At 38.8% G+C, this 25,778-nt stretch overlaps 1 protein-coding gene across 9 annotated transcripts in view; it reads right to left on the reverse strand.

The window, feature by feature from the left end:
• Window positions 1–10,031: 10,031 nt before the first annotated feature.
• The window catches only part of LOC127421825 (splicing regulator ARVCF-like), a 275,477-nt gene continuing 259,730 nt past the window's right edge, over window positions 10,032–25,778 (reverse strand). For 8 of the 9 annotated variants that reach the window (XM_051664985.1, XM_051665015.1, XM_051664993.1 and 5 more), the window contains 9 exons: window positions 23,894–24,021; window positions 22,318–22,468; window positions 21,517–21,709; window positions 19,740–19,851; window positions 19,187–19,274; window positions 17,556–17,609; window positions 16,816–16,907; window positions 12,815–12,927; window positions 10,032–10,241 (listed from right to left, as the gene is read on the reverse strand). In XM_051664985.1, the coding sequence (XP_051520945.1) occupies window positions 12,826–12,927; window positions 16,816–16,907; window positions 17,556–17,609; window positions 19,187–19,274; window positions 19,740–19,851; window positions 21,517–21,709; window positions 22,318–22,468; window positions 23,894–24,021 (920 nt within the window). In that variant the 3' untranslated portion in view covers window positions 10,032–10,241; window positions 12,815–12,825. The remainder of the gene's footprint in view (window positions 10,242–12,814; window positions 12,928–16,815; window positions 16,908–17,555; window positions 17,610–19,186; window positions 19,275–19,739; window positions 19,852–21,516; window positions 21,710–22,317; window positions 22,469–23,893; window positions 24,022–25,778) is intronic. The other variant, XM_051665023.1, reaches the window with a different exon arrangement.

The following is a 25,778-nucleotide window of genomic DNA, read 5'->3' on the forward strand; positions in this document are numbered from 1 at the left end:
TTGACAATTAATTTTTTCTACTATATCAAAATGTCAAATATTAATATGAGTGGATTGTCTCTCTCCACATGGAATGTGAATGGGTTGGGGCACCCCATAAAAAGAAGGAAGGTTATTACTTTTCTTAAGTGTAAGAAATATGATATAATGTTTCTCCAAGAAACACATCTTTCCCCGCAGGAAGCTGAAAAATGTGGGAAGATATGGGGTGGACATGTTTTCTTTAGCGCTGGCTCAAGTAAGATCAAGGGAGTCATTATATTGATTAATAAATATCTACAATTCAAATGTTTCAAACAGACTAAAGATAAATTAGGGAGAGTCATTATTGTTTTAGCTGAAATTCAAGGGCAAAGGTTGATTTTGGCTAATATTTACGCACCTAATGCTGATGATCAGGGCTTTTTTATAGAACCTAAAGGGATGTTGCAAGCCACTGGCACCCCTCATGATATAATTTTGGGAGGAGACTTTAATCTTTTGATGGACTCAGTCCTTGATCATAGTGAAGCAAAAGTGTGTAAGCCCCCTAGAGCAACACTGATGCTTCACAGGATGTGTAAAAATTTTGGTCTTACAAATATTTGGAGACTTTTTAACCTATCTGGTAGGGACTATACATTTTTTTCATCAGTCCATAAGATTTATTCTAGAATAGATTTTTTTTTTTTTTTATATCCAAATCCCTCATTTCATCTGTTGTTGATTGCTCAATTGGAAATATCTTAGTCTCAGATCATGCCCTGGTGAGTTGAGATGTTGCCACATATAGAGAAAAAGAAATAATTTAGTTGGTGCCTTAATGTGTCCCTTTTGCAAAATCCTGATTTCCAACAAATGCTAAAGGCTGAAATCATTTTCTATATGGAGACCAACTGGTCCTCAGTATCCTCTGTGGGCGTGGCTTGGGAGACACTTAAGGCGGTTCTTAGGGGTCGGATCATACAGTATGCCTCATTCACCAAAAAATCCAAAGCACAAGAATTTGTGGAGTTGGAAGGAAATATTAAAAGTGCCGAGGCAGAGCTGAAGCGCTGTATGTCATCTGATGGCCTCAGAGAATTGACCCAACTGAAATATAGATGTAAAACTATTTTGTCGCAGAAAGTGGAGTTTTTGTTATTCAGGCAAGACAGTCATACTTTGTGTCAGGGGACAAAGCAGGAAAACTTTTGGCTAGATATATAAAGCAGAGAGAGTCTTTTTCTGCCATTCCCTCAGTGAAATCTGCTGGTGGTGAAATATTTACCTCGGCCATTGATATTAACAATGCTTTTAAAGAATTCTACTTTGATCTTTATAGTTCCATGTCTTCGTCTACTGATGAGGATATTAGGAACTTTGTGGAACCATTAGATCTTCCTAAACTGATGACTGCGCAAAGGAGTTCTCTTGATTCTAAGATAAACTTGGAGGAGCTTGATGAGGTAATTAAGGCCCTGTCTACAGGCAAGGCTCCGGGGCCTGATGGCTTTGCCTCTGAGTTTTGCAAATCTTATGCTACAGAACTGGCTCCACTTTTGTTAGAAGTTTATACGGAATCATTAAAGAATGGAAAACTTCCTCCAACCATGACACAAGCCCGGATCAGTCTGATTCTTAAAAAGGACAAAGATCCAAGCGAGTGTAAAAGTTACCGTCCAATTTCCCTGATCCAGTTAGATGTAAAAATTTTGTCAAAAATTCTGGCTAATCGATTAAGTAAAGTTATGACATCACTTATACATATAGATCAGGTGGGGTTTATTCGGGGCTGTAGCTCTTCTGATAACATTAGGCGTCTCATCAAAATCATGTGGGCAGTAGCGAATGATCAGACTCAGGTTGCTGCCATCTCACTTGACGCCAAAAAGGCATTTAATATGGTAGAATGGGATTATCTTTTGAAGATTTTGGAAATGTATGGGTTCGGGAATACTTTTATTGGTTGGATTAAGCTACTTTATAGACACCCTTTAGCGGCGGTACAAACAAATGGATTAATTTCAGATTTTGTTTTACTCTGGATAGGGGCACCCGGCAGGGTTACCCTCTTTCCCCATTATTGTTCTGTCTTGCCCTGGAAACATTAGCAGCCGCAATAAGAAAGGAGGATGATTTTCCAGGGGTGATTGCGGGAGGTGTGGCGCATAAGCTTCTGCTTTACGCAGATGATATTTTATTATTCATCTCCGACCCTACTAGATCTATGCCTTGCCTCCACAGAATTATTAATTCCTTTTCCAAGTTCTCAGGATACAAAGTCAATTGGTCTAAATCCGAAGCTTTGGCTTTGACAGGGTACTGTCCAGTAACGGCTTTTCAGCCGGGCGCCTTCCAGTGACCCAAACTTACTTAAGTATTAAGTATTTGGGAATTTTATTCCCAGCAAATTTGTCTGATTTAGTCAGAGTTAATTTTGATCCCTTAATAAAGAGGTTTACGAATGATGTGGACAGGTGGGCTTCATTACATTTATCGATGATTGGGAAGGTTAATGTTATTAAAATTAATTGTATTCCAAAATTCAACTACCTGCTTCAGTCTCTCCCTGTAGATGTCCCCCACTCTTATTTAAAGCAATTTGATAGCATAGCGAAGTCCTTTATTTGGAATGGTAAGCGTCCCAGGTTAAATTTCAATAAATTACATAGGCCGATTGACAATGGTGGGTTAGGCCTACCCAAGATTTTGTTTTATTATTATGCATTTGGTCTTAGACATTTGGCTCATTGGTCACTTCCACCTGAGAGAGCCCCTCCCTGGTTTTGTATTGAAAAGGAAGTTCTTGCCCCTATCTCGCCACTGCAAAGCCTTTCGATCAAACTAGCCGGAGAGGTTAAGTCGCACCCCGTTATTTTGCATTTGTACTCGATATGGACAAAAGTGTCAAGAGTGTTTAATTCGGATATTTATTTAAACGTAGCCTCGAGCATATGGCTGAACCCTAAACTATGTATTAATAAGTCCCCTGTCTGTTGGTCAGATTGGATTGTGAGGGGGGTTAATGCACTCGGTGACCTATATGAGGGTGGAGTAGTGAGACCTTTTGAAAATTTGGTTCAACATTTTGGCATTCCCAGATCTCAGTTTTATAAGTATTTACAGCTTTTCCACCTATGCTGCACTGTTTTTGGGAGTGGCACGCACCCCCCTAAAGCGGCGGATACTCTGGGAGTGGCGATTGCTGCTTTTGGGAAGGGTCATGAGGCATCAGTGTATTACTCCCTGCTAATTCAGAGTCTGGGGGATGGAACTTTGAATTCTCTCAAAAGATTATTGGAGAAAGATCTAAACTTGACATTGGGGGAGGGGGTGTGGGCTAGGATCCTAAAAAATGTCAAGTCTGCATCTAGAGATGCAAGGGTGTGTCTGATGCAATTTAAGATTTTGTATCGATCTTATTGGACCCCCTCTAGATTGTATAGGCTTGGTCTTAAAGACACTCCCACCTGATGGCGATGCCAATCAGAAGACGGGGACACAACCCATGTTTTTTGGGGATGTGTTGGGATCCAGGAGTTTTGGTTGAGGGTTCAGAGCTTTGTGTGTGATGTAGTGGACACTCAAATTTCGTTTTGCCCCAGACTGTGTATTTTGGATGATGGGGCGGTCCTGAATATAGATGATAAATATATAAAAAGCTGGGTCCTAACCAGCGTGATGATTGGCAGACAGGTAATTCTCAGGGGATGTAAGTCAACTGATGCACCCTCATTTCATGAGTGGTCTACCGAGATGGGCAGGGTAGCAGCATTTGAGGAGATAGCATGTAGAAGGCTAGGCAACCTGGATTTGTACATCAGGAAATGGGGCAGCTATTTAGCCTTTTTGAAAGGCTCTCGGGGAGGGGCAGTGGAGAGAGACTAGTGTTTTTGTGTTTTTTATGTTTCTAAACATTTTTTGCTGTTTTATTGTCTATATGTGTGTCTTTGTCAGTTGGCTTTTGACCACTGGGGAGCTCATTTGTGTCGGGTGGGGGGGGGGTTAATATTTTGGGGGAAAAGTTGTGATTTCATGTGGTTTGATTCTGCATTTTCTGCATGGAATCAATAAAAATTGTTAATATAAAAAAAAAAACTAAAAAAACATTGTAAATCATGGACGAAGAACCAGACAGAACGTCTCGGTTACATACGTAACCTCGGTTCCCTGAGACAAAGGGAACGAGACATTGCGTGCTAATGCATATGGGGAGTTGTCCTTCCACATGACCTAGTTGAAACCTCTCTACAATAACGCCAATATTCTAATATTGCCTATGGTGTTTGAGCTCTGCCCTTTTAGGAGCAAAGCTGTCCGCTATAAAAGCAGGTGCACAAACACCATTCCTTAGAATTTTCTGACTGAGGGACGAGTGCATCACTCGCACCTCAGAAGAACTTGAGTCTTGTAGTGTGGCCTGCGTTCGCATGTCTTGTTCCCTTCGTCTCAGGGAACCAAGGTTACGTACATAACCAAGACGTTCCCTTACGAATCCGTACACTTGACATTGCGTGCTAACACAATAGGGGAACAGAATCCCATCACGCCACACTTCATGACATAACCTACCAGAGAGGAAACATTATGCCGCTATCACACGGGACGACGAGCAACATGAGCATGCTACAAGTTAGTGACCCTCATGTTGGGCCAGGAGGGGAGCACTCCGAATGAATATATGAACTATAGTCATATAGTATGAATTAACCCCTTCATGAACCCAGTCGGGAAGGGAGTTTATTTTTATTTATAATGAAGTGCTTGTGACTTTATGGTAAATTACAATGGTCTGAATGCAGGCGGTTTTGTAAATGATGTAGAGCCCGTACTTAAGGGGAGGGGCATAAGTATATGTTTGTCAAATGAAATAGCAAGTGTTCTAAACAGAGAGGACTTGTGAAGAGAGAGATGTTACGTCTAGGTTGTAAAACCTTGCGAATGTTGCGTGTTTTGAGAAGACCATCCTGCTGCAAAACATATGTCTTGTAAAGACACACCGTTCATCCATGCCCACGAGGAGGCCATGCCTCTAGTTGAGTGTGCTTTAACACCAATTGGGCAAATTTTACCCTGCGTCTCATAAGCCAGGGCAATCGCATAAACGATCCGGTGAGAAAGTCTTTGCTTGGGGACTAACATTCCTTTCGTGTGTCCTCCGTAGCACACAAAGAGCTGATCAGACAGTCTGAACTGGCAGGTGCACTCAACGTATGCGTGTAGCGCCCGCAGAGGGCATAACAAGTGCAAGAATTGTTCCTCATCCTAGTTAAATGGAGGAGGAAAGAAAGCTTGAAGGTGAACCACCTGCGCTCTGAAGGGCATGGTTAAAACTTTTTTTGGGTTTGACAGTGGCTTTTGAAAGACCGGGGTCAAACTCCAGACATGAATTGTCAATTGAGAGTGCATGAAAGTCACCGACCCGTTTTACTGAGGCCAGAGCCAGCAGTAATGCGGTCTTAATGGAGATCATGCACAAATCAAGTCCAAAGACTCGAAGGGGGGGTCCTGCAAGCGCTTTTAGGACCAAAGTTAGGTCCCAAGTCAGAACTGTAGCCAGCCGTGGTGGATTTAATAATTTTTCTCCTCTAAGGAACTTTATGATTAAATCATGCTTGCCTATAGTGGCGCTGGCTTCAGGTGCGTGATATGCAGATATAGTCGGCACATACATTCTGAGCGTTGACAGAGTGAGTCCTGCGTCCAATCACTCTTGAATAAATATGGGAATTTCATGTATGGGGCAGCTTACTCAGTCTTTGCCATGTGAAAGACACCAATCAGTGAACACATTCCATTTTAGTGCATAGAGGCATCTCGTGGACTGCGCTTTGCCCTGTAAAATGGTGTTCATGACTGAATGCGTCAGTTCTGGCGTGTTTAGCGTGCTCTGTTCAGGGGTCACACATGTTGGGGGGGTTTGTTCTGTCGGTGCGAGGCGGGCGCTGATACGGCTGCTTCCGTTTGGGCCACGGCTTGTGTGGCCTCACCGGTTGCTTGGCGGTGGCGCTGAGGCAGTGGGCACGGGAGTGAGCCGGCTGTGAAATGTTACTCTGTTTCGGCATAAAATGTCTTAAAGCCTCTGATTGTTGCTGTGGAGTGCTGAAGCAGCCTGGCCCGCCGCTGAGAATGCTCTTCCAGCCAGTGTGGGTGTCAGTCGACAGGGCTTGTAAGGATGAATAGGGAGTGATTTCCAAGCCCTGCTACTCGCTGGGCAGATGTGTGCTGCTACTGCCACCGCCACCTCCACAGGGGGTAGTTGGGCATAACCGTTTTCTTCCCCATGATCCACATTAGAGAGGATGTAATCGCTGCGTGGGCGAGCTGAATAGGGCGCTTGCCAGGATTTTAATAGTTCATTATGAACGTCATGGAATAATGGGGCAGATCTACGAGACGCGGTTGCTTGATGGCGTCCGGACTGCAGGAACCATTCATCAAGGCGAGATTGTGTAGGTTCCTCTGGAGGAGATCACTCGATAACAAGCTCTTCGACCGCCCTTCAAAGGACCGGAAGCATCATCCACTGACCAGTCACTTGATGCAGCGAGACATGACATCGTCATCATCCCCAGCGTCAGAACCGCCGAACGAGATGAGGCCGTGCACTCCTGTGGAGGGCCGGAGCTCATCACGCACAATGTATCGGCATAGACGCATTGCATGGAGATTGAGTGGCTCAATCAAATTCATCCTGCTTGACCTCGCGGCCCCGCCGTGCCTCCTCGTGTGACCCCTCAGGTATCACAGAAGAGGCCTGTGGGAGGGCACGGGAGGCTGAATCGTCCCATATGCGTCTTGAGATTCATGCCCTTTCAGTGAGGGCAGTTTGTCTCAATGAGAGCTGGCTCTGCATGGGTGCGGCCCAGACAGAGAATGCAGCTCTCATGCTGGACTGATGGCGGGATGTGTCTCTCGCACAAGGAACATTTACGGAACAACATCTTTAAAAAGACGCTAACACGTAAGCGACTCTTTTAGATGTGAAATACCGCCCACTGACTCATGTAGTCAACGGCGAAGCAGTAGAGGGCTGAGCTCAAACACCATAGCCAATATTAGAATATTGTTGTTATTGTAGAGGTTTCAACTAGGTCGTTAGCACGCAATGTCAAGTGTACTGAGTCTTAAGGGAACTGATATTATACAACTACTATGGGAACTTCTCAAGAGATAAAGAACTAGATTGTACACTATGCATTTCAGTTTTTGTAAGAATGAAATTTCAAAATGATACAAATGAATATTTTTTGCTCTCAGATTTGTTAAATACCCAGAGGGTGTGCTGAGTGAGTATCAGCCTGAAAAATCATGTACAAATGTAAAAAAAATACAAGATGGAGAGATTTCTGGTTTATATAAACTATGTTATGACTACCATTCCCAGCAGATTTCCAGTGCACTATATCAAACAAAAACCTGTTCTCTGATCAAATGAACAACTGTTTGTTTATATGAGAAAAAAAAAAAAAAGAAAAAGAAAAAAAAAGCATTTTGCATACTGAAAGTGCCTTGTGTATTATATGGAGAAAATTATTTAGCACACAAGACATACTCTTTTCAGGCATGATTTATTGAAAACACACCAAAAACCTGTATTTTTCTTTAACAAGAGCAATTCCCTCTTGTGGGTATTAGTAAAATTAACAATACATTCTGTCACTGTGGCATTGTTCATGAGTGCTAGGAAAGCATTAACAACTATATATTCAAACCCTTTTAGTGTGTCTATCTTTTAAAAGTTTATAATACAATGCAATACAAGGCAAAATCCACCACCAGTCTAGACTACATTGAAAACAGTGAGTGAAAGTGGGGGAGGCAGAGAGAGGAAATAGAGGAGATTTGTGTGTGTGTTGGTACATAAAAGAGATAAAGAGGGTTAGGGAGAGATAGCGAGTAATACAGTGGTTAGGGACCAATAAAACATATAAAAACATTTATCTTTTTCATCTAACATGGAAAAAGGTTAAGGCACATGATAGTTACAAACACATTTGCTACCAAATTGGAACACATACTGAATTCTGATGCTTTGACTAAGTGATATCTACAAAGGTAGGTCTCTCTTGATTCCATTTCAGTATACTTTTTTCTATAAATATACAATCTGATGCAAATTCACACTCTTGGAACCTCTTGTACTACACCGTACCAAAATCCTTTGGTTGTTTTCTGCAGAAAAGGCAGTCAGGAACAGAACGTCAAATTTAAATTACAGACGGCTAAATTTCTCGACATGGATGTACACAACATTTTTATCTTTCAAAATTAAAACTGTTAACAATTATTTTGTTGTTAGAAGTCTCTGTTAAAACACTATGGTAAAAACCTTGCTATAGAGAGTTATATAGAGTTGCATGACAGAAATTAGATAACAGAGCGGACACAAGCTGCTTACCTCATATTATGAGAATAAAAACAAAATATTTTGCCCTCCTTGGTATGTAAATGGTAGCCTCCCAAAAACTGCTCTTAAAAGTTAACTATGGATTTCTTTGCAGGATGATGCTCTGCCAGTGGAAAGATTTACACCAAGTGCTTTCTTCCTGATGTTCATTATGTAATATCCAATTTACAATTACATAAATCTATTACTGGAAAACAGTGAAAACATCATTAAAACATTTGTCACGCTTGTTTTTGTTACACTCATGATATAGTTTTGATATCAAAGTATTTTGTCTTGCATAATGAAAGGAAGTGTCTTTCCTTGATTCCTCTTTTCTTTTTTATTCTTTCACTCTGTTTTTATTACACCAGATCTGATGTCAATTACAATTTGGTAACCAATCAGATCATCATTTTGATCATGTATTTCAACCGAAAAAGAACATCAAAGATAAATTATTCTATTTAAAAGCTAGGATAGGCTCCAGTACTACCTGTGACCCTGTATAGAACAAACGGCTTTAGAAGATGGATGGATGGGCTTCTATTTAAAAAAAAATAAAAAGAAAATAGAAAAAATATAAATAGACAATGAGAATGACTCTACCGCATTTGATACATGTTTAACTAGCGCAATTATCTTTTTATTATATTATTATTATTATTATACAAACATGGCCATGCTTTATTTACCGAATACTGAATGTGCTCTGAACAAACTGTTATGGATACACATCTATCAATGTATAAAGACACACAGAAGAGTGTGAACTGTTTTTTTTGTCCCTCTCTTAACCTTTATAACCTAAAATACACTTATAAAACAACAAAAATATAAAAAGCTTTTAAAATCTACTTTTATGACAACAGGAGCAAGTGAATCCTCCTACTACCCCTCATTCCACAATCTACATATTAACAAATGTTTTTTTTGTTGTTGTTGTTGCTCCCTTTACCCTTTATTAAATAAACCAAAACAACGTTAATCAATAGCTGATAAGTGCCAGTGTAACCAGCATGCCTCTGGGAATACAGGATCAGAAGACCAAATCCAAATCTCTCCAAATCATAGCAGCTCTCCTTCTCTCAGCTCCGCTATAAGCAGATTTCAGTGTGCAGGGTAAATCCCTGCATTTGAAGAACAGTTCTCAGTGAGAAGAAACAAACACAGTGATAATTTGTCTTTAAAGTTGCTTTATAAAGCCAGCACACAGAAATCGCAAAACCGTGCATTTCGATAAAGAACCCCCAGACTTCATATGTGCCCCAACAAAAAAACAAACAAAAACAAAAAAATCTTCTTTTCCTCCTTTGACAAGTGCTTCCACTGGACTCCATTGCTCACATCAGCCCACCATTTTAGAAAACCCAAACCATCATTAAAACTCTACAAAATGAAACAAATTTCAAAATTCACTGCACTTCTGGGGGGAAAAAAATAAATCCACAAACAAACAGTAATCAGGCAGAAACACACAACAAAAATAATAGAGGCAAATTTATCTTTTTTGTTTTGACATAAAAAATAGAGTTTTTTATTTCCTCTTTCCCAAAATCCAATTCTTTCCAATACACGTCCGCGTCCATGACAGCACTTCCTGTACACTCAATCCATCCGTCAATCCAGATCCTCGGTTCAGGGTACACTACGTCCACTGGGAATGTACATATGAGAAGTGGTGTTTTTTTTTTTTGTTGTTTTTTTTCAAATAGTTTAATTTCTTTCCACTTTCCACAAAATATTGGCTGTTGAATGAAAGTTCGAATTTTTCTCTTGCTTTTTAAGGCAAAAGTCTTCAGATGAGTCCACATCACGGTGAGCTCTGCGGTTAATGGCAGTGGTGACACATGAAATCCTTGTGTGGTAAAGATGCTGTTGCTAGCTAAGCCTGGAGTGAAGAGGGTGGGAACATTAGACAATATTATTACAGATATCAGACTGAATGAAAATGTGTGCGTGGTGATAGATATTTATATCATGGTCATAGAACACAGACCTGCTAACTTTTATCAACATGCATGACAATGTTTGCAAAATGATGGACTGAATGATGAATGAATTTCATGAGATTGTAAAGATAGAAACAGATTTGAAAATTAGCAAGCATTAAAGGTGCACTTAGTCATTTTTTACTCATTAAACTAATTTTACCCCTAAAGAATTAAATAGTACTTAAAAATATATTTGGTCTCACATTATATTAGGTCTTTAACTACTTTAACTACTATGTACTTAAGCATTTGATACAATGTATTTATTATGTACATACGTGTTGTTGCATTTTACTTACATTTAAAGTACCTGCATTTAATTACATTTGAAGTTAAACTGTTTACCTAACCTCTAACCCTAAACCTAACTCTACCCCAATCCTTACCCTTAACCTACCTGTACCTCAACCTCAGTAGCAGCAAATGTGAATCTTGTGAGAATTATGAATGTATTAATTATTCATGTTTTTTTAATGAGAACAACATGTAGTTACAGAATAAATGCATTGTATTGCATGTATTTTAATGTTAGTACCTAGTAGTTAAAGACACCTAATATAAAGTGTGACCAAATATTTTTTAAATAAGTCTTCACATTAGATGAAGACACATTTCAGCAGCCCCCATGGTGGCTGCCGTGTTGAGATCACATAAAAGCCAAAAACTACTTACTTTACCCCAGTAACCTCCATATTACTGAACTTTTTTTGCCCACAGAATATATTAATCATAGCAGACTGTGAATAGTGCATTTCTTCAATGGCATCGGTAACTGAAAACTTCTGCGTGATGTCAGGATAAGTCCATATCAGCCAGCGCAAAATAAACAGAACATTTCTGAGTGCACCTTTAAGAATTTATCTTCATAACTTACCAGACTTATCACATGTAGTCAAACTTACAAAAGGTAATGTGACTATGTAATAATTTAAAGGAATATTCTGGGTTCAATACAAGTTAAGATCAGTCGACAGCTTTTGTGGTATAATATTGATAACCACAAAAATGTATTTGGACTTTTCCCTCTTTTTCTTTAAAAAAAGCAAAAATCTGGGTTCCAGTGAGGTACTTACAATGGAAGTGAATGGGGCCAATTGGTAAACGTTAAAATACTCACTCATCTGAAAGAGGATGGATGAGTTAGAATAATTTTTTGTGGTAATCAACATTATGCCAAAAATGCTGTCGATTAAACTTTACTTGTACTGAACCCGGAATATTCCTTTAACTCTTAAGTGTTCAACCACATTTGTTTTCAAGAATGATAAAATAATAAGACCTCTGAAAGAATCCTCTAAATGTACAGTAATCTCAGCCTACACACAAGATTAAATTGATGGTCACTAATTTCTTGCCAGACAGATATGAGATGAAGAAGCATGATGAGCTGATATTTGCTGAGCAGGAGTGTGAAACAAATGGATGATAGCGATGCCAGCAGTTCCTACATGGTTTTGATTATATTAGCCTTATCTATTATTATATCTACAGGAAACAAGAGGTGATTGTAGTATAATATATGCAAATACATGCAATCTTAATTTGTGTTTGAGGCCCTCTTATCTCCTGCATGCATAGAAGCATTCTCATCTATTCTGATAGTAGTACCAGATGGATATCTCTTTCCAACCGACAGGGCGCCGATGCTGCTTTCATGCGTTTCCACTGCAAAGTCCTCATCAAGCAAAGTTTACAAAAACATCAACTCTTCAGTCTGGCAAGACTATTTTCCCTGTCTGTTTAAAATTAAAGTATATTATTTATAAATATTGTATATGTGAATTGACTGCTCTAAATTTGATTTGTTACATATTGAAATAATAACTTCAGACTGTTGCCTCAAATGCAGCTTGTGTTGGCATAAAGACACTGAATCAAATTACTTTGGATGTTAAAATATGTTCTCAAAACATATACCGTAGGACTAAATTTTCACTGTCTGTCTAAAATAAAATATTATTTATCAATAATAAATGTAAATTGCAATGAATTTGATTCATTATAACTTTTTAGGTTCCATGAGAAGCAGGTTGCAGTTTTATGAAAACGCTGAATTAAATTACTTCAGATATTAAAATACGTTCTCAAAACCTGTAAGACTTCTAAATAAAGACAGTGATGCGGCATGTTTATTCGTGGGCAGGTTGTGTAGTAATGTAGATACTCATTGTATGGCTCTCAAATCAGTGGAAACACAGATCAGTTTTAAGAGAGGTTCACAGATCCCATGACCAAACAAGAGCCATTTCGGTGGAAAAGAGGTAAGAGAGAAGAAAAGAGATCATTTAAAGCTCTCACAAGTGATCTGAACATGCATTCTGTCAGATTAGTGACTGATAGTTCAGACAATGGCACTCTTCTGGGTTAGGCTTAGCAAATGATGACTGAGGGTGGGTGTTATTTCATAAACAGAACAAGCAAAAACTACACCACAAACATAAAACATCCAAATTCAACTCATAAGACCTACCATGCATGCATTTAGACCCAGGAGTCAACAGGCTGAGGTTTAACATCACAAGCATCCACCAGACTGACAGTCGGCCTGTTACTCCTGATATAGTGTTTCCTATTTGTGTCATTCTGCAGCGTTGGGAGAGGGGTTCAAATCAGCACAACCAACAGTTAAAACACACAGAGAAAGGCCAGAGTTAGTCCTCATATTGAGGAAGCTCAAGCGAAAAATAAACAAAGAAATCAAGGAAGCAGGATTCCCACACTTTTTGACCAGTACATTTTCCATGACCTTTCCTGTCATTTGTGATTACCGGATAAGTATTATTATTTTCTCCTCTTTTCTCCCCAATTTGGAATGCCCAATTCCCAATGCGCTCTAAGTCCTCGTGGTGGCGTAGTGACTCATCTCAATCTGGGTGGCAGAGGACGAATCTCAGTTGCCTCCGCGTCTGAGAAGTCAATCCGCGCATCTCATCACGTGGCTTGTTGAGCGCGTTACCGCGGCGACCTAGCATGTGTGGAGGCTTCACGCTATTCTCCGCGGCATCAACGCACACCTCACCAAGCACCCCACCGAGAGTGAGAACCACATTATAGCGACCACGAGGAGGTTACTCCAACATGACTCTACCCACCCTAGCAACCGGGCCAACTGGTTGCTTAGGAAGCCTAACTGGAGTCACTCAGCACGCCCTGGATTCGAACTTGCAACTCCAGGTGTGATTGTCAGCGTCTTTACTTGTTGAGCTACCCAGCCCCAGCCCCCACAAGAGCTGATTAAATGTTTTTGAGCAAAGCATTATTATAAAACACTTAATTTAAGATTTTAATATTTCCATAACTTTTTTCAGACCTGGAAAACAAAAACAAAAAATCCTGATATTTTCAGGTTTTCCATGATTATGAGAACCCAGAAGAAATTAAAGTTAATTTAAGTGAATGCATGCAAAACAAACAAACAAACGTCGAGAGAACCATTCTGAAAACAACAAAACTGTGGCAAGTGTGATATTAAGGTGTAGAAGCGTGGTTTGATAGTTGTGCCAATAAGGAACCCTAGAGGGAGCAACTTGAATGTTCTAGTGATAAAATTAACCCATATAGTCTCCAAAACATTCCAATAATGGAAATAAAATGTCCTCATAGTCACAGTGGCAGCAATCTTAATTTGTCATGACATCTATTACAGTGTATTTGGAAAGCTTATTTAAGTAATTTGGCAGGCAGTATTTGAGATACAAAGCACTGTCACAAGGCTAAGACTACTACAGATGGTGCAGAAATGTAGTTGTAAATAATGTAGTGTGTCAATGTACACATTCATTTATAAATGCCGTGTGGCCTTTCAAATGCAGATATATAGTAAAGTGAATTGCTCTCATGCTGGGCTCTGATAGCACTCATCATAAGAGATGACTCCATATAAAGTCAAGAGGGAATCAGAGAACTTAATTTAGTGATGCAGCCTTTCAACAGAGGCACTTAATATGCAAGCCACCCTCTCTAGCAGACGCCGATCATTTCTATGTGGGGAAGCGAACAGATAGTAGCACTAGACAGCTTCTTAATCAGCTCCACATTAATGACTTTAAATCAGAAAGTTGAAGCTTAATTTTCTGTTTAAGCTCGATGTGGGGCTAACAGCGAATTGTCTGAGGAAAAGTCAAGTTGGCTGTCATATATACATATATATATATATATATATATATATATATATATATATATATATATATATATATACAGTGGTGTTCAAAAGTCCACATTGAAAATCTGGGATTGAAAATCTAATTAAAACCTAATTTAGGTTAAAAATGTTAAAGATGTTATAACGTAAAATTAATATGCAATTTTTAAGATTCTGCACTAATCAAATGTAAGCAAATTTGTGATATTGACCATATTAACATTTTATTTAAGGTCAGGTATTCACTAATGGTTATGCTGATAACAAAATTTGAAATGGGAAAAGAGAAGCATTTTCACAAGTGGATTCATACTTCTGAACCCCACTGCATAAAGACAGATCTTTATATATATTTATATATTATTTTTTTTATTTTTCCCCTCTTGCATTGAATAGATATACAGAGAGGGGGTGAATATGATCGGGACACATCGCAGGCCAGATTCAAACCTATGTCACCTGCAATAGCACCAAACTTAAAGGAATATTCTAGGTTCAATACAAGTTAACTCAAATCAACAGCATTTTAGATTTAGATTCAACTTTATTGTCATTGTGCAGAGTACAGGTACAGAGCCAATGAAATGCAGTAGTTTTCGCATAGGTCAGATGGGGTCAAAGGCCTTTCTCAAGGGCCCAACAGTGGCATTCTGATCAGTAACCCAGAGCCTTAACCGCCAAGCCACCACTGCCCCATTTGTGGCATAAATAGATAGTGGTTGACTATCACAAATATTTATTTTGACTTGGCCCTTGTTTCTTTAAAAAAAAAAAAAAAAAGAATAATCTGTGTAACAGTGAGGCACTAGAAGTGAATGGGGTCAATTCGTAAATGTTAAAATACACATAATATAGCCATGAGATATATATTTAAAAAAAAAAAATGTGTTAACATGATTTAAGTGTGAAAAAATCGCTTATTACCTTTTCTGTGTAAAGTTATATCCAATTTAACAACTTTGTTGCCATGACAACATAATGCTGGAAACCCAAAAACCCTAAAACGACCATAGAAGTAACGATTTAAGCAACTTTACAGCTCAAATAATACATGTGTTTGAACAGAAGAATTAATGTAAGTGCTTTTATAAAACTATAAGCATCAAATTTCTGCCTTTAAACCCTCCAAATATTGGCCCCATTCACTTCCATTGTAAGTACCTCACTGTAACCTTTATTTTTGCTCTTTATAAAGAAAAGGAGGGGCAAGTTAAAACAATTTTTTGGGTAATAATCATTATGCCATAAATGCTGTCAACTGAGCTAAACTTGACTCACAAGAGACGCAACTACGCTCACAGTTGATTCCAATAGAGTCTGCTTTTAGCTAAGCACACACTTAAAAATGTATGAATGAAATTGCATTAGATAACAAAATAAAAAAGGGGCCTTTATTTTAAAGAAAGATAGCACAAGAACACCTTTCAAGCAACACCTTTGTTAGGTTTTAAATAACACAATAGATAATGAAGACAAATAGCTAACGATGAAGCAGACCTCACGTGATGGGGGAGACTATTCCAAAGTTTGGGTCCGGCCACAGAAAAGGCCCGATCACCCTTGGATTTATATCGACAATGGGGTACAGACAGAAATAATTGATTGGAAGATCTGAGTGCTCTGGTTGGAGAGTAAGGGTGGAGACGGTCAGAAATTTATTTTGGTGCAAGACCGAACAATGCTTATCAAACAAAAAGAAGGATTTTAAAATCAACCCTGAACTTAACAGGAAGCCAGTGAAGAGATGCCAATATGGGGGAAATATGATCCCACTTTTTTGACCCTGTTAAAAACCTGGCTGCCACATTTTGAACAATTCGTAAGCGAGATAAAGCAGATTGAGGAAGGTCGATGTACAGTGAATTACAATAGTCCAGCCATGATGTAATAAGAGCATGGATCATAATTTCCAGAACTTTAATAGAAAGGAAATGTTTTAGCTTTGGAATAGATCTGAGATCAAAGAAGCTTCCCTTAATAACAGCACTAATCTGTTTATCAAAAAGAAGCAAAGAGTCAAAAATGATTCCAAGATTCTTAACTTTCTTTTGTACATTGGAAGAAAGTGGACCTAACTGGGCTTCCAAGACAGGAGAGGAAGACATGTGACAGCCTAAAATCAAATACCTATACTTATTAGGGCCACTGTATATTCACTGTTAATATACCATTCTATTTCTTCCCTTAGAAATTTCAATGTGGGTGCCTGACAGAGTTAATTATATTACTGCACAATCTCAGACAGCACTGCCACACCATCCGAGTGTCTGCCAACTCCGAGATTAAACACATGTAAAAACTTGTCTCACTTCTGACACTTCAGTTCTGACCTTTAATGGCTCCCGCTCCTGCAGGTCCGACGAGCCATCACTGCCTTTGTACTTTGAGTCTTTGTCTCTCTGGTTGATCGTCGAATAGCCATCTAATGAGAGGGAAAGAAAGGAGAGAGATCTTTGTTATCGTGGTCTGCATGTCTGCCCCCTCAGCATGGATCTTCAAACAAGCAGAAACAGATCCCTCAACCTTCAGCTGGAAGCATCCAGTATGTGCTATGTGCACAGATGTTCTCACGCTTGCAGCTTGTGTGTGTGTTTTGGTTTGTGTACTCGTTTGTGTGCATGCAGGCTATGTGTATTAACTCTCCCCCATAGGCAGGAAATGTAATCACTATCTTCTACCCACTCAGGCAGCACCACTTCTCCAGCCTCTGTTCAGTTATTGCCAGTCAGGCTTGGGGAGGATACTGGTGCAGTGGAGAAGATCAGAGAGATGGCACTATAATGAAGAGGTGGCACTCTGTGGTGAACAAACAATGGTGCTTTTTTCAAATGTCCATCAGCCAGAAACAAAGCAAATACAATACACTACAAACATCTTATTAAAAGAGGGCTTTTGCAGACAGCATTGGAATGAAATGAATTAAAATGCAATAATGTTTTTTTTTTACTTTTAACCTAAACCCAACATCCTTCTTTGGGAGACATTTCTGAGGAATGGAATGTTAGAGGGATTATGTTTTTGTATTGTAACAACAATAATTTTGTTTGCGGGCATGCAAATGTAGTCTTACCTGGACCAAATTCATCCATAGGTATCATATCTCCACTGCCACACCCTCTGTTGCCTGAAAAGCATTTTACAGGCTGGATTTTTCTTGGCAATTTAAAATGATCACTTTAAGTCAAATAGTTCTGTAGATCTAGATTATATGGCCTATTGAGTGCAACATATAAAGCCGAAAGTGTTCTGGAAGTATAAATCCCATTCATTTTCTCAAGAAAAAAATAGATTTTTAGTGCTAAAAAACAATCCTTTCAAGACAGACCAACCATGAGCTTTGAGGTTGTTAAGCGGTGGTATATGTTTCTGTAGCACAAGCCAGTATCCTTTCCACAATATTTAAAAAAATATCTTGTTTAATTGCAGAATTCCCTTTAAAAGACTACATTACCCACAATCCTAAAGCAAAATTCACCAATCAGAAAAGGCAGTTATAATGGGAGCAGGAATCCCGGCAATCTGACTCAAAAGTTACAGCCCACTCTCATAAAACATTACAGATGAATGTAAATCAAATAAGTCCCACTACACTCTCAGTCAGTTGCTGATTCGATTATCATTCGCAATGCTTGATGGAATGAGTAGTTCATTTTCTTATAAAAGATCTGTCTTTTTTACATTTTCAAAACTTTTTTTGCCTAGAATAAAATGTTGTAATTCATGTCAAAGCTAATTGGTTTGATTAAGAGGTAGACCGATATATCGGTTTAACCGATTAATCGTTGCTGATAGTTTTCATCATTTAATCATTTCAAAATAAGAATCCCGGAATGTTTCGGTCTTGTTTATACTTAAACGTCCCACGTTCTGCACCAAAACTTTTTTCTGGTTATTATTGGGATTTTGGTTGAACAATAAACTGCATCGGGGATTTTATTAATTTTGGACTCTTTGCTTTTGCCTGTTATAGTAAAGAAAGAATAATTTTATCTATAAATCGATTAAAAAACTATGGGCAGACTAATCGGTTATCGGCCTTTCCCACAACCTTAGTTATCGGTATTGGCAAAATCCACTATCGGTCGACCTCTAGTTTCTTTCAAGGCCTAGATCTCTTTACTGAAAAACTGTTTGAAATAAGAAGAAAAAGAATGGGAATTATACTTCAGTCACTGTTGCGCTCGATTCTCCGCATTAATACAAGAGGGGAAAGAAGTGGGAATGATGGATGTGATCAAATGCATCTTTGTCGTGAGCACCCATTCTCACAGGAGTAAAACAATCAGTAAAAAAAATACAATAAAAAAATAGCCAAAGCTGTCATGCTAACTCCTCTCTCAATGAGATGTGTTTTGCTTGGGTGGACGAATGGAGCTTTTTATGGCAGCACTCAGTAATTTACCATAATTTTACTTGAGAGTGAATGAATAATGAGCTCCTATACAGAGGCCGATTAATCTGCTGCCTGGTCCTCATAAACCATTCTGTATCATATGAACAGCTCAAATGACTGATTAAAGTGCGAGTGATGGGGACAGCTGCACGCTAAAGCTGAGCAATGGAGGTGAGAAATCAAATTCTGCCGCATGTAAAAACACAGATAGTAGTCAAGTTTAGGAGACATGTTCATTTACGTGCACCTGAACCTCAAAAACTCCCCTGAGCATACAGATTTTTTTCTGTTTGTGGTCTTAAGCTAACCTTGGTTCTTCTCCATCAAAGGCAGTGTAGTGTCGTCGTACCCAGGCTTGCAGCTCTTGGACATTTTGGGAGTGCCAGTCGTGATAGGCTGAAAACAATTGAGAAGAAAAGACAAAAAAAAAAATCTTTACAAAACAAAAGAAAACATGTAGACCTTAAACCAAGTGCTCCTTTTCTAAAAACTGTTTAATATTTGTATTAAAGAATGCACAAGGTAGTTCCAATACTCATATTGTATATTATTATAATCGGTAAAAACATTATTAATGTTTTATCATTATAATTATTATTTTTTATTTATTTTTTAAGTTAAGTTTTCTTTAAAATGATACCAAACAATTGACCCTCTTTGTTTTTTTTTTGTAGACTTCAAAGCCTTTAATTTTGGGCATGCCACTGAAAGAGAAAATCTTTAAAAACACCTTTAGAGCTTGAAGGGGTGAAAAACGACCTGGACATTACGACATTCCTCCTTCCATACTTGTGCATTTGATATTTATAATCCAAGATCAATAAATGAGAAAAAAGTGTGCGTGTCTATGTTTTGCTCTACCTGGAAGTGCGTTTTATTCCAGCCGTCCTTGGTTAGGACGTTTCTCAGATCCTTATAGCTCCAAACCGTCTGTAGTACATGGGAGGCAGCTTTAGTCTCCCTTGCTGACTGGCTGCAGTGCATAAACACAGGATGAAATAGGAATGAGGAATTCAGAGCCCATCTGAAAAACTCGGTCTAAAAATTCAAAGTCTTCTATTCCCCTCCCAGCACCCTGAAGTCACCATTGCTTCAATCTCCAACCCCTGTGGCCACAGATTTCTCTCTTTTCACTTCATCAGCTTTTCCTGTGATCCTCACTTACGTAATTATCAGGAGCCTACAACTTCAAAGCTGTCTCCCCAGAGTTAGAGAGGGATATAGGGAGATCATGTAGCCACTCTCCAGTCAAGCAAGTACTGTTTAAAAAGTTAATCTCCCACAATCAATATTTACTTTCGGACAAAATCACGCTAAGGCTGAAATGGTATAATTGATGTGAAGTATTAAATGAGGTCAGATGTAAAAAGGATGGGGGGTGTTTGTTTAACATATGGTTTACTCTTCAGAGCTCTGTGTTACTTTTGATATTTACAGCACTTTATCTAATATTCAGTTTTTCACATGCATATATTAAGGATGACGTGTGTTGATAAAAATAAGACACTTCAAAGAGCAGGGAGATGCATGTCTTGTTGCTGTTTTTCTCTGTGAGGTAGGGACGACCTAAATCAATGTAAGATGTTTTCACAGATCAAAAACCTGTTTTTTTTCTGTACATAATGCACTAAGTGAGCTGTTTAGACTAGTGTCTGATATGGGTCATGTTTAAAAGATCATGTGAACAACACATGACCTTTTAAAAAAACATTCCCTATGGCCGAATTTTCGTGTTGTCAGAGTATGTACTTTTTTTGATGAAGGACGTACTTATTGTCCATTAATTAGGTATGTACTTTAGGAATACAGGTGAGTAGTATGAATACATTTCCAGACATAATTTAAAGGAATATTCTGGGTTCAGTACAAGTAAAGCTCAATCAACAACGTTTGTGGCATAATGTGGATTACCACAAAAAATGATTTCGACTCGTTACAGTGAGGCACTTCCAATGGAAGTGAATGGGGCCAATTGCTGGAGGGTTTGAAGGCAGAAATGTGAATCTTTTAATTTTATAAAAGCACTTACATTAATTCTTCTGTTAAAACAAAAGTCGATTTAGGGTTTGTTGACATTACATCGTCATGGCAAAAAAGTTGTAAAATTGGATAGAACTGTACACAGAAAAGGCTAGTAAGCGATTTTATCACATTACAATCACGTTAACATGCATGTTGTTTATGTCTTGTGGCTATACTTTTGAAACAGTGAGTATTTTAACGTTTACATATAGGCCCCATTCACTTCCATTGTAAGTGCCTCACTGGAACCCAGATTTTTGCTCTTTTTAAAGAAAGTCAAAATAAATTTTTAACTTGTATTGAATCTGAAATATTCTTTAACCACAACAACTTTCTTGTGGTATATATAACAACAGCTAGAGTTAAGTATTCAGTGGATGCACACTTCAAAATCTCAGCAGATGCAGTAGATCATCCGGGTATTTTTCACCTTATTAGGAATACTGAGGATTCTGACATCCTACAAATTTTTTGCCATACTAAATAATAGGGAAGTAGGCATATTCGGACGTGGTGTCTGGCTTACAGTGTGAACATAATCTAAATGTGATCAATAGGCAATCCTACTTTGCCCTTTTCATAAGCTTGTTCTGTTCTCCATTCACTTCCTATGTACCTGGTCCTGTTGATGGACACTAGTTTGTCGATTGCTTGAGCAGTAATGAGAGAGCGAGCGTTTTCAGAGCTTTCAGTGATGATTTCATGGATTGTGTTGAGGATGGCCACCACTGTATCCTCCTCCAGGTTCTTGGCTGGCCGCTGCTGTCCGCTGGGCAGGTTGCTAACCAAGTCCCTCATGGCATAACTCCCTGAGGAGGATATTACAGAACAATGAGAGATACAGCTCTGGAAAACAGCCAAATGATTTGCAAAAACACAAAAGCCAAATAAAACCATTCTTTACACATAGGTTTGAACTCATATATCCTTTACATTATATATTTTTTAAAGACCCAATGAAATCAGAAATTGGAGTTTTGTGGCTTTTAGACTATGTTTCTTAGCTTTGAAGTCATCTAATTTATGTGCTAGAGTACTCATAAAAGTCTTACAGTCTTTCTCTTTTGGGAAAACAAACCAAAAATATTGATGACTCATCTTGCACTACACAAATTTTTGTCCAATAAAATGCTCTCTAGAATGAGAATGTCTCTCCCCCAATACCACCTGTAGCTGACTACGTAGCAGCCAGGAATGGTTCAAGGTTGTGATGTAACTAAAGACTATTGACTGTTTTTTTTTAAGTGCCCTTTTATATGTCCCGTCCAAACTTCCTGTTCAATATGAAATGTGCCAACACTGTGCTTGTCAAGTGATTTCATGAGGCCTTTAGCACTAATTATAATCCTTCTGGCAACAAATCAGATGAAAAAATTAAATAGCCTTTTACATAAAAGGTTGTATATTCTGCTCTTACCTATTAGATCTTTGTTGCGGCGGTCAATGGACAGGTTCCTTAGAGCTATGGCCACAGCTCGCACCACCTTGTCTGAGTCCGAGCGCAGAAGTTCTACAAGAATGGGTAACCCTTTCTCCTTACGCACTGTTGCCCGGATATAGTTCGACCACTATAGAAATGAGACGAACAGACTGCATGAAGCCAATGATCCACCTGTGGTTAAAACATTCTTCCATTGTACATCATACTCAGCCAAATTTGCAGCTCTGCAAGTCTGCCTTGAAAATGGGCACACAATACAGCAGTATGTATGTGTGTGAGAAAAAAGCTGAACAGTGAACTTTCCCAGAGCTCTTCAATGCTGGAAAATCACAATCCAGCAAAAAGTCATTTGGCCCTGTTAGACTGCATTTTTAGATTGCATTTTCCTCTCCTACCCCATGAATCACAAAGCCTTTTTGTGACACACACACACACACACACACACACACACACACACACACACACAAAACTATATACCCCAACCAGTGCCCTTGAGATGTGATCAAGTTGTTGTAATACCACTTAATGGCCACTAGGACATGGTAGTGGCCCTTGGAGCCATCACTACTACTTAAAACAGATACATAAACACATCTGCAAAAAAGGAAAGTAGGGAAAAGAATAAATGAATAAATAAAATCCTCAAATCCTCTTATAGACCACAGGCGCGACACATCCATCTCCCTAAGGCAGGGGATTGTGAAGTGTTTGGGACTCTGGGTATACGAGCGCCTGTGTGTGGCCAAGCATAGAGATGAGGCAGGTTTAAAGCGGTGTAACCACACAGAGAAGCAGTGTGCTTATGCATGGCTGCACTTCAGGTTATAAGGCACGCCAGGAGACACGGAGAAGGAAGCAGGGTCAGGGTAGTGCAGTTTAATGGGATTTACTCTAGTAATAGGAGCGCTTCCGCTTGACTTGGAAAGCAAGAGTTTTACGTGACACTGTGGTGCAGAACATCATAATTATACTCAGAGGAAATGAGATGCATTGGCTAGGAACGTGCATTGTAAGCAGACAGAAACGAAACATGCCAAATGAAGGTTTATCTGTTATCTTGTTACTTTCAGAGTTGGATGGATTTGCATAATACACTTCAGCAGGCCAATCAGAGTTTTGGGTTTGATAAGGTGTCTTGTGTCATGCCATGCCACAGGTCAATTGTTCTTCAGTGACAATATTAGTAATTAGAGATGCGAATCATTAGGAATTGAACAATTCCGGTTCTGATTCCACTTAACTAATTCATCCATCCATCTATCCGGCCGTCTATCTATCTAGCTGTGTAGACTTTTTAATTGTAAGAAATAATAAATCACATGCTTGAAAGCTGATTGTTGATTCCCATGCACAAATGATAGAGAATATTTTATGCTTATTTTATTACAGCACTCTGTCTGTATCAGCAAAGAATGCAGACATTCCTGATAACAGAACCAAACGTCATGAAAATCATACAGTTTTTCTGATGTTATTAAAAAATGTAATCGGTTCTGAATAAGAACCGGTTCTCGACTCCCAATGTGCAGGCTTGGCGTGAGAAGAAACTTACGGTCCACTGTCCAGCGCTGAGGTTCTGTATAGCTCCAGCCGCTGCTTCTAGTGTGTTGTAGTTCTGGCTTTCTGTCAGGAGGGACAGGTAGAGACGAACCACCTCGGGCTGATACAGTAACTCAAAACCTGCACACATACAAATACACAACAGCATTAAATATGGACAACATGGTACACAGACACACAAAGATGAGCTATGGGGTTGTAAATATTGATTGCAAAAATGTCCTATTGTCAGTGTTGTATCGCACCAGGTGAAATGAAAAGTGGACTAAATAACAGCATAGGACAAATGCATGATTAGCACAACAGAGAAACAGAGACAGAAAATCAAAGACACTCCACTTTCACGGATACAGTGAACAGTTCGATTGACAACGTGTCTCAAAAACATCAATGGCCTGATTGAAGTTTTCTTTCTTGATAGCAACATCCCAATCTCAGGCAATCTAATCAGTCATTCTTCCACCAAGCACTGCTTGAGGTCAGAATCCCATCAGAAGTAGCTCCTTTATGCTGATTTAGGGTGAATGCCCCACAAAAAAACAAAAGCATTTAAAGAAAACCCAGTTAAAGCTAAAGTGTGTATTTATTTTATTTTTTTGGTATTAAAATAGTTTCTCCTTCCCCAGCATAATATACAAAAACAACTATAAGCGAGCCTTTTGCAGATTGATTACCCTGAAAACATTTAAACAATGTGGTTCTGTGGCACTATCAAAACATTGCTCTGTTTGCCCAAGCCCGACACAGCAACACTGGCTCAGCCAATGTCGTGAGTTTGGGGCGGGATTATCTGTTTTTCCATCAATGGCAGAAGGGGGAATATTTGTGAAATTTGTTTGAAAACAATCATTATTTTTTCAATTCCATCTGATGATGCAGTGTTGCAGAATTTACACATTTCATCTAAGTTGAAGACATCTGCAGTGGTAGTAGGAAGTGGATAATTAGTCTAAATGCTAAATGATGCTGTTGGACATATGAATGCTGTTTCCAGGAAGTGAGAGTTTGTGTCTGTTTCTCTACACTCTCTTACATATTAGGATTTGAAGACTGAATTGGGTCTGTCACCGCTCAGAGAATTGCAAGACACTGACTGATCTAACAAATACAAAAAGCTATCTCAAAGAATGTTAATCCTCTAATCTATTCAACACATTCTGGCAGGTAATGTCCGACTTTGTTCCACTTTTGTAATAAAGTTTAATTTTCAAATGCAGCAGCAGGCAGCAACAGTATTGACAACTGTAAGGCTCTGGGTAGGGTTGGGAATTGTGAACATTTAAAAAAAAAAAAAAAAAAAATACTGGAACCAAATGATTTTCATGATGTTTGGCTCTTCTAGTAGTTCTTGAACGTCTGCATTCTTCCACTAATGCGGATGGAGCACCATACTAAAATAGCTTTTTCCTGCACTGCTACTAAATCTGCAGCATCACGAAACAAGAGATTGTCTTAGCTGATCTTACAATCTGAATTGTAAATGATCAAGAGCTGCAAAATAATGCATTGAAGCATTTTTAGAGAGAAATACTCAATATTTAAGCTCTACGAGTTACTTTGTGGGCCTTATGAGGATAATCATTTGGTTCCGACGTTCAAGCATTCATATGTGCAAGAACATGGATGCTTGATTTGGCCCAGGCTAGAATTTCACAAGCCTGAACATGACTTATGAGCTGTGGTTAAACAGGCCTTCTTCTCTTTCACTGCCACGTCAAGACCGGATAGTCTGGAGAGGTTCAAAGGAACTTGATCTTTGGTTTTGACACAAAAGCAGCAAAACTGCAACACTGTGTAAATTGGTAGTGTGCCTGAAATTAGTTGAGTATTTGCATGGTGATGTAATGCAGAAAAAGATGGAAAAGCTTTCATACTAA

This window comes from Myxocyprinus asiaticus, chromosome 3 (assembly GCF_019703515.2).
Source record: "Myxocyprinus asiaticus isolate MX2 ecotype Aquarium Trade chromosome 3, UBuf_Myxa_2, whole genome shotgun sequence".
Taxonomy (NCBI): Eukaryota; Metazoa; Chordata; class Actinopteri; order Cypriniformes; family Catostomidae; genus Myxocyprinus; species Myxocyprinus asiaticus.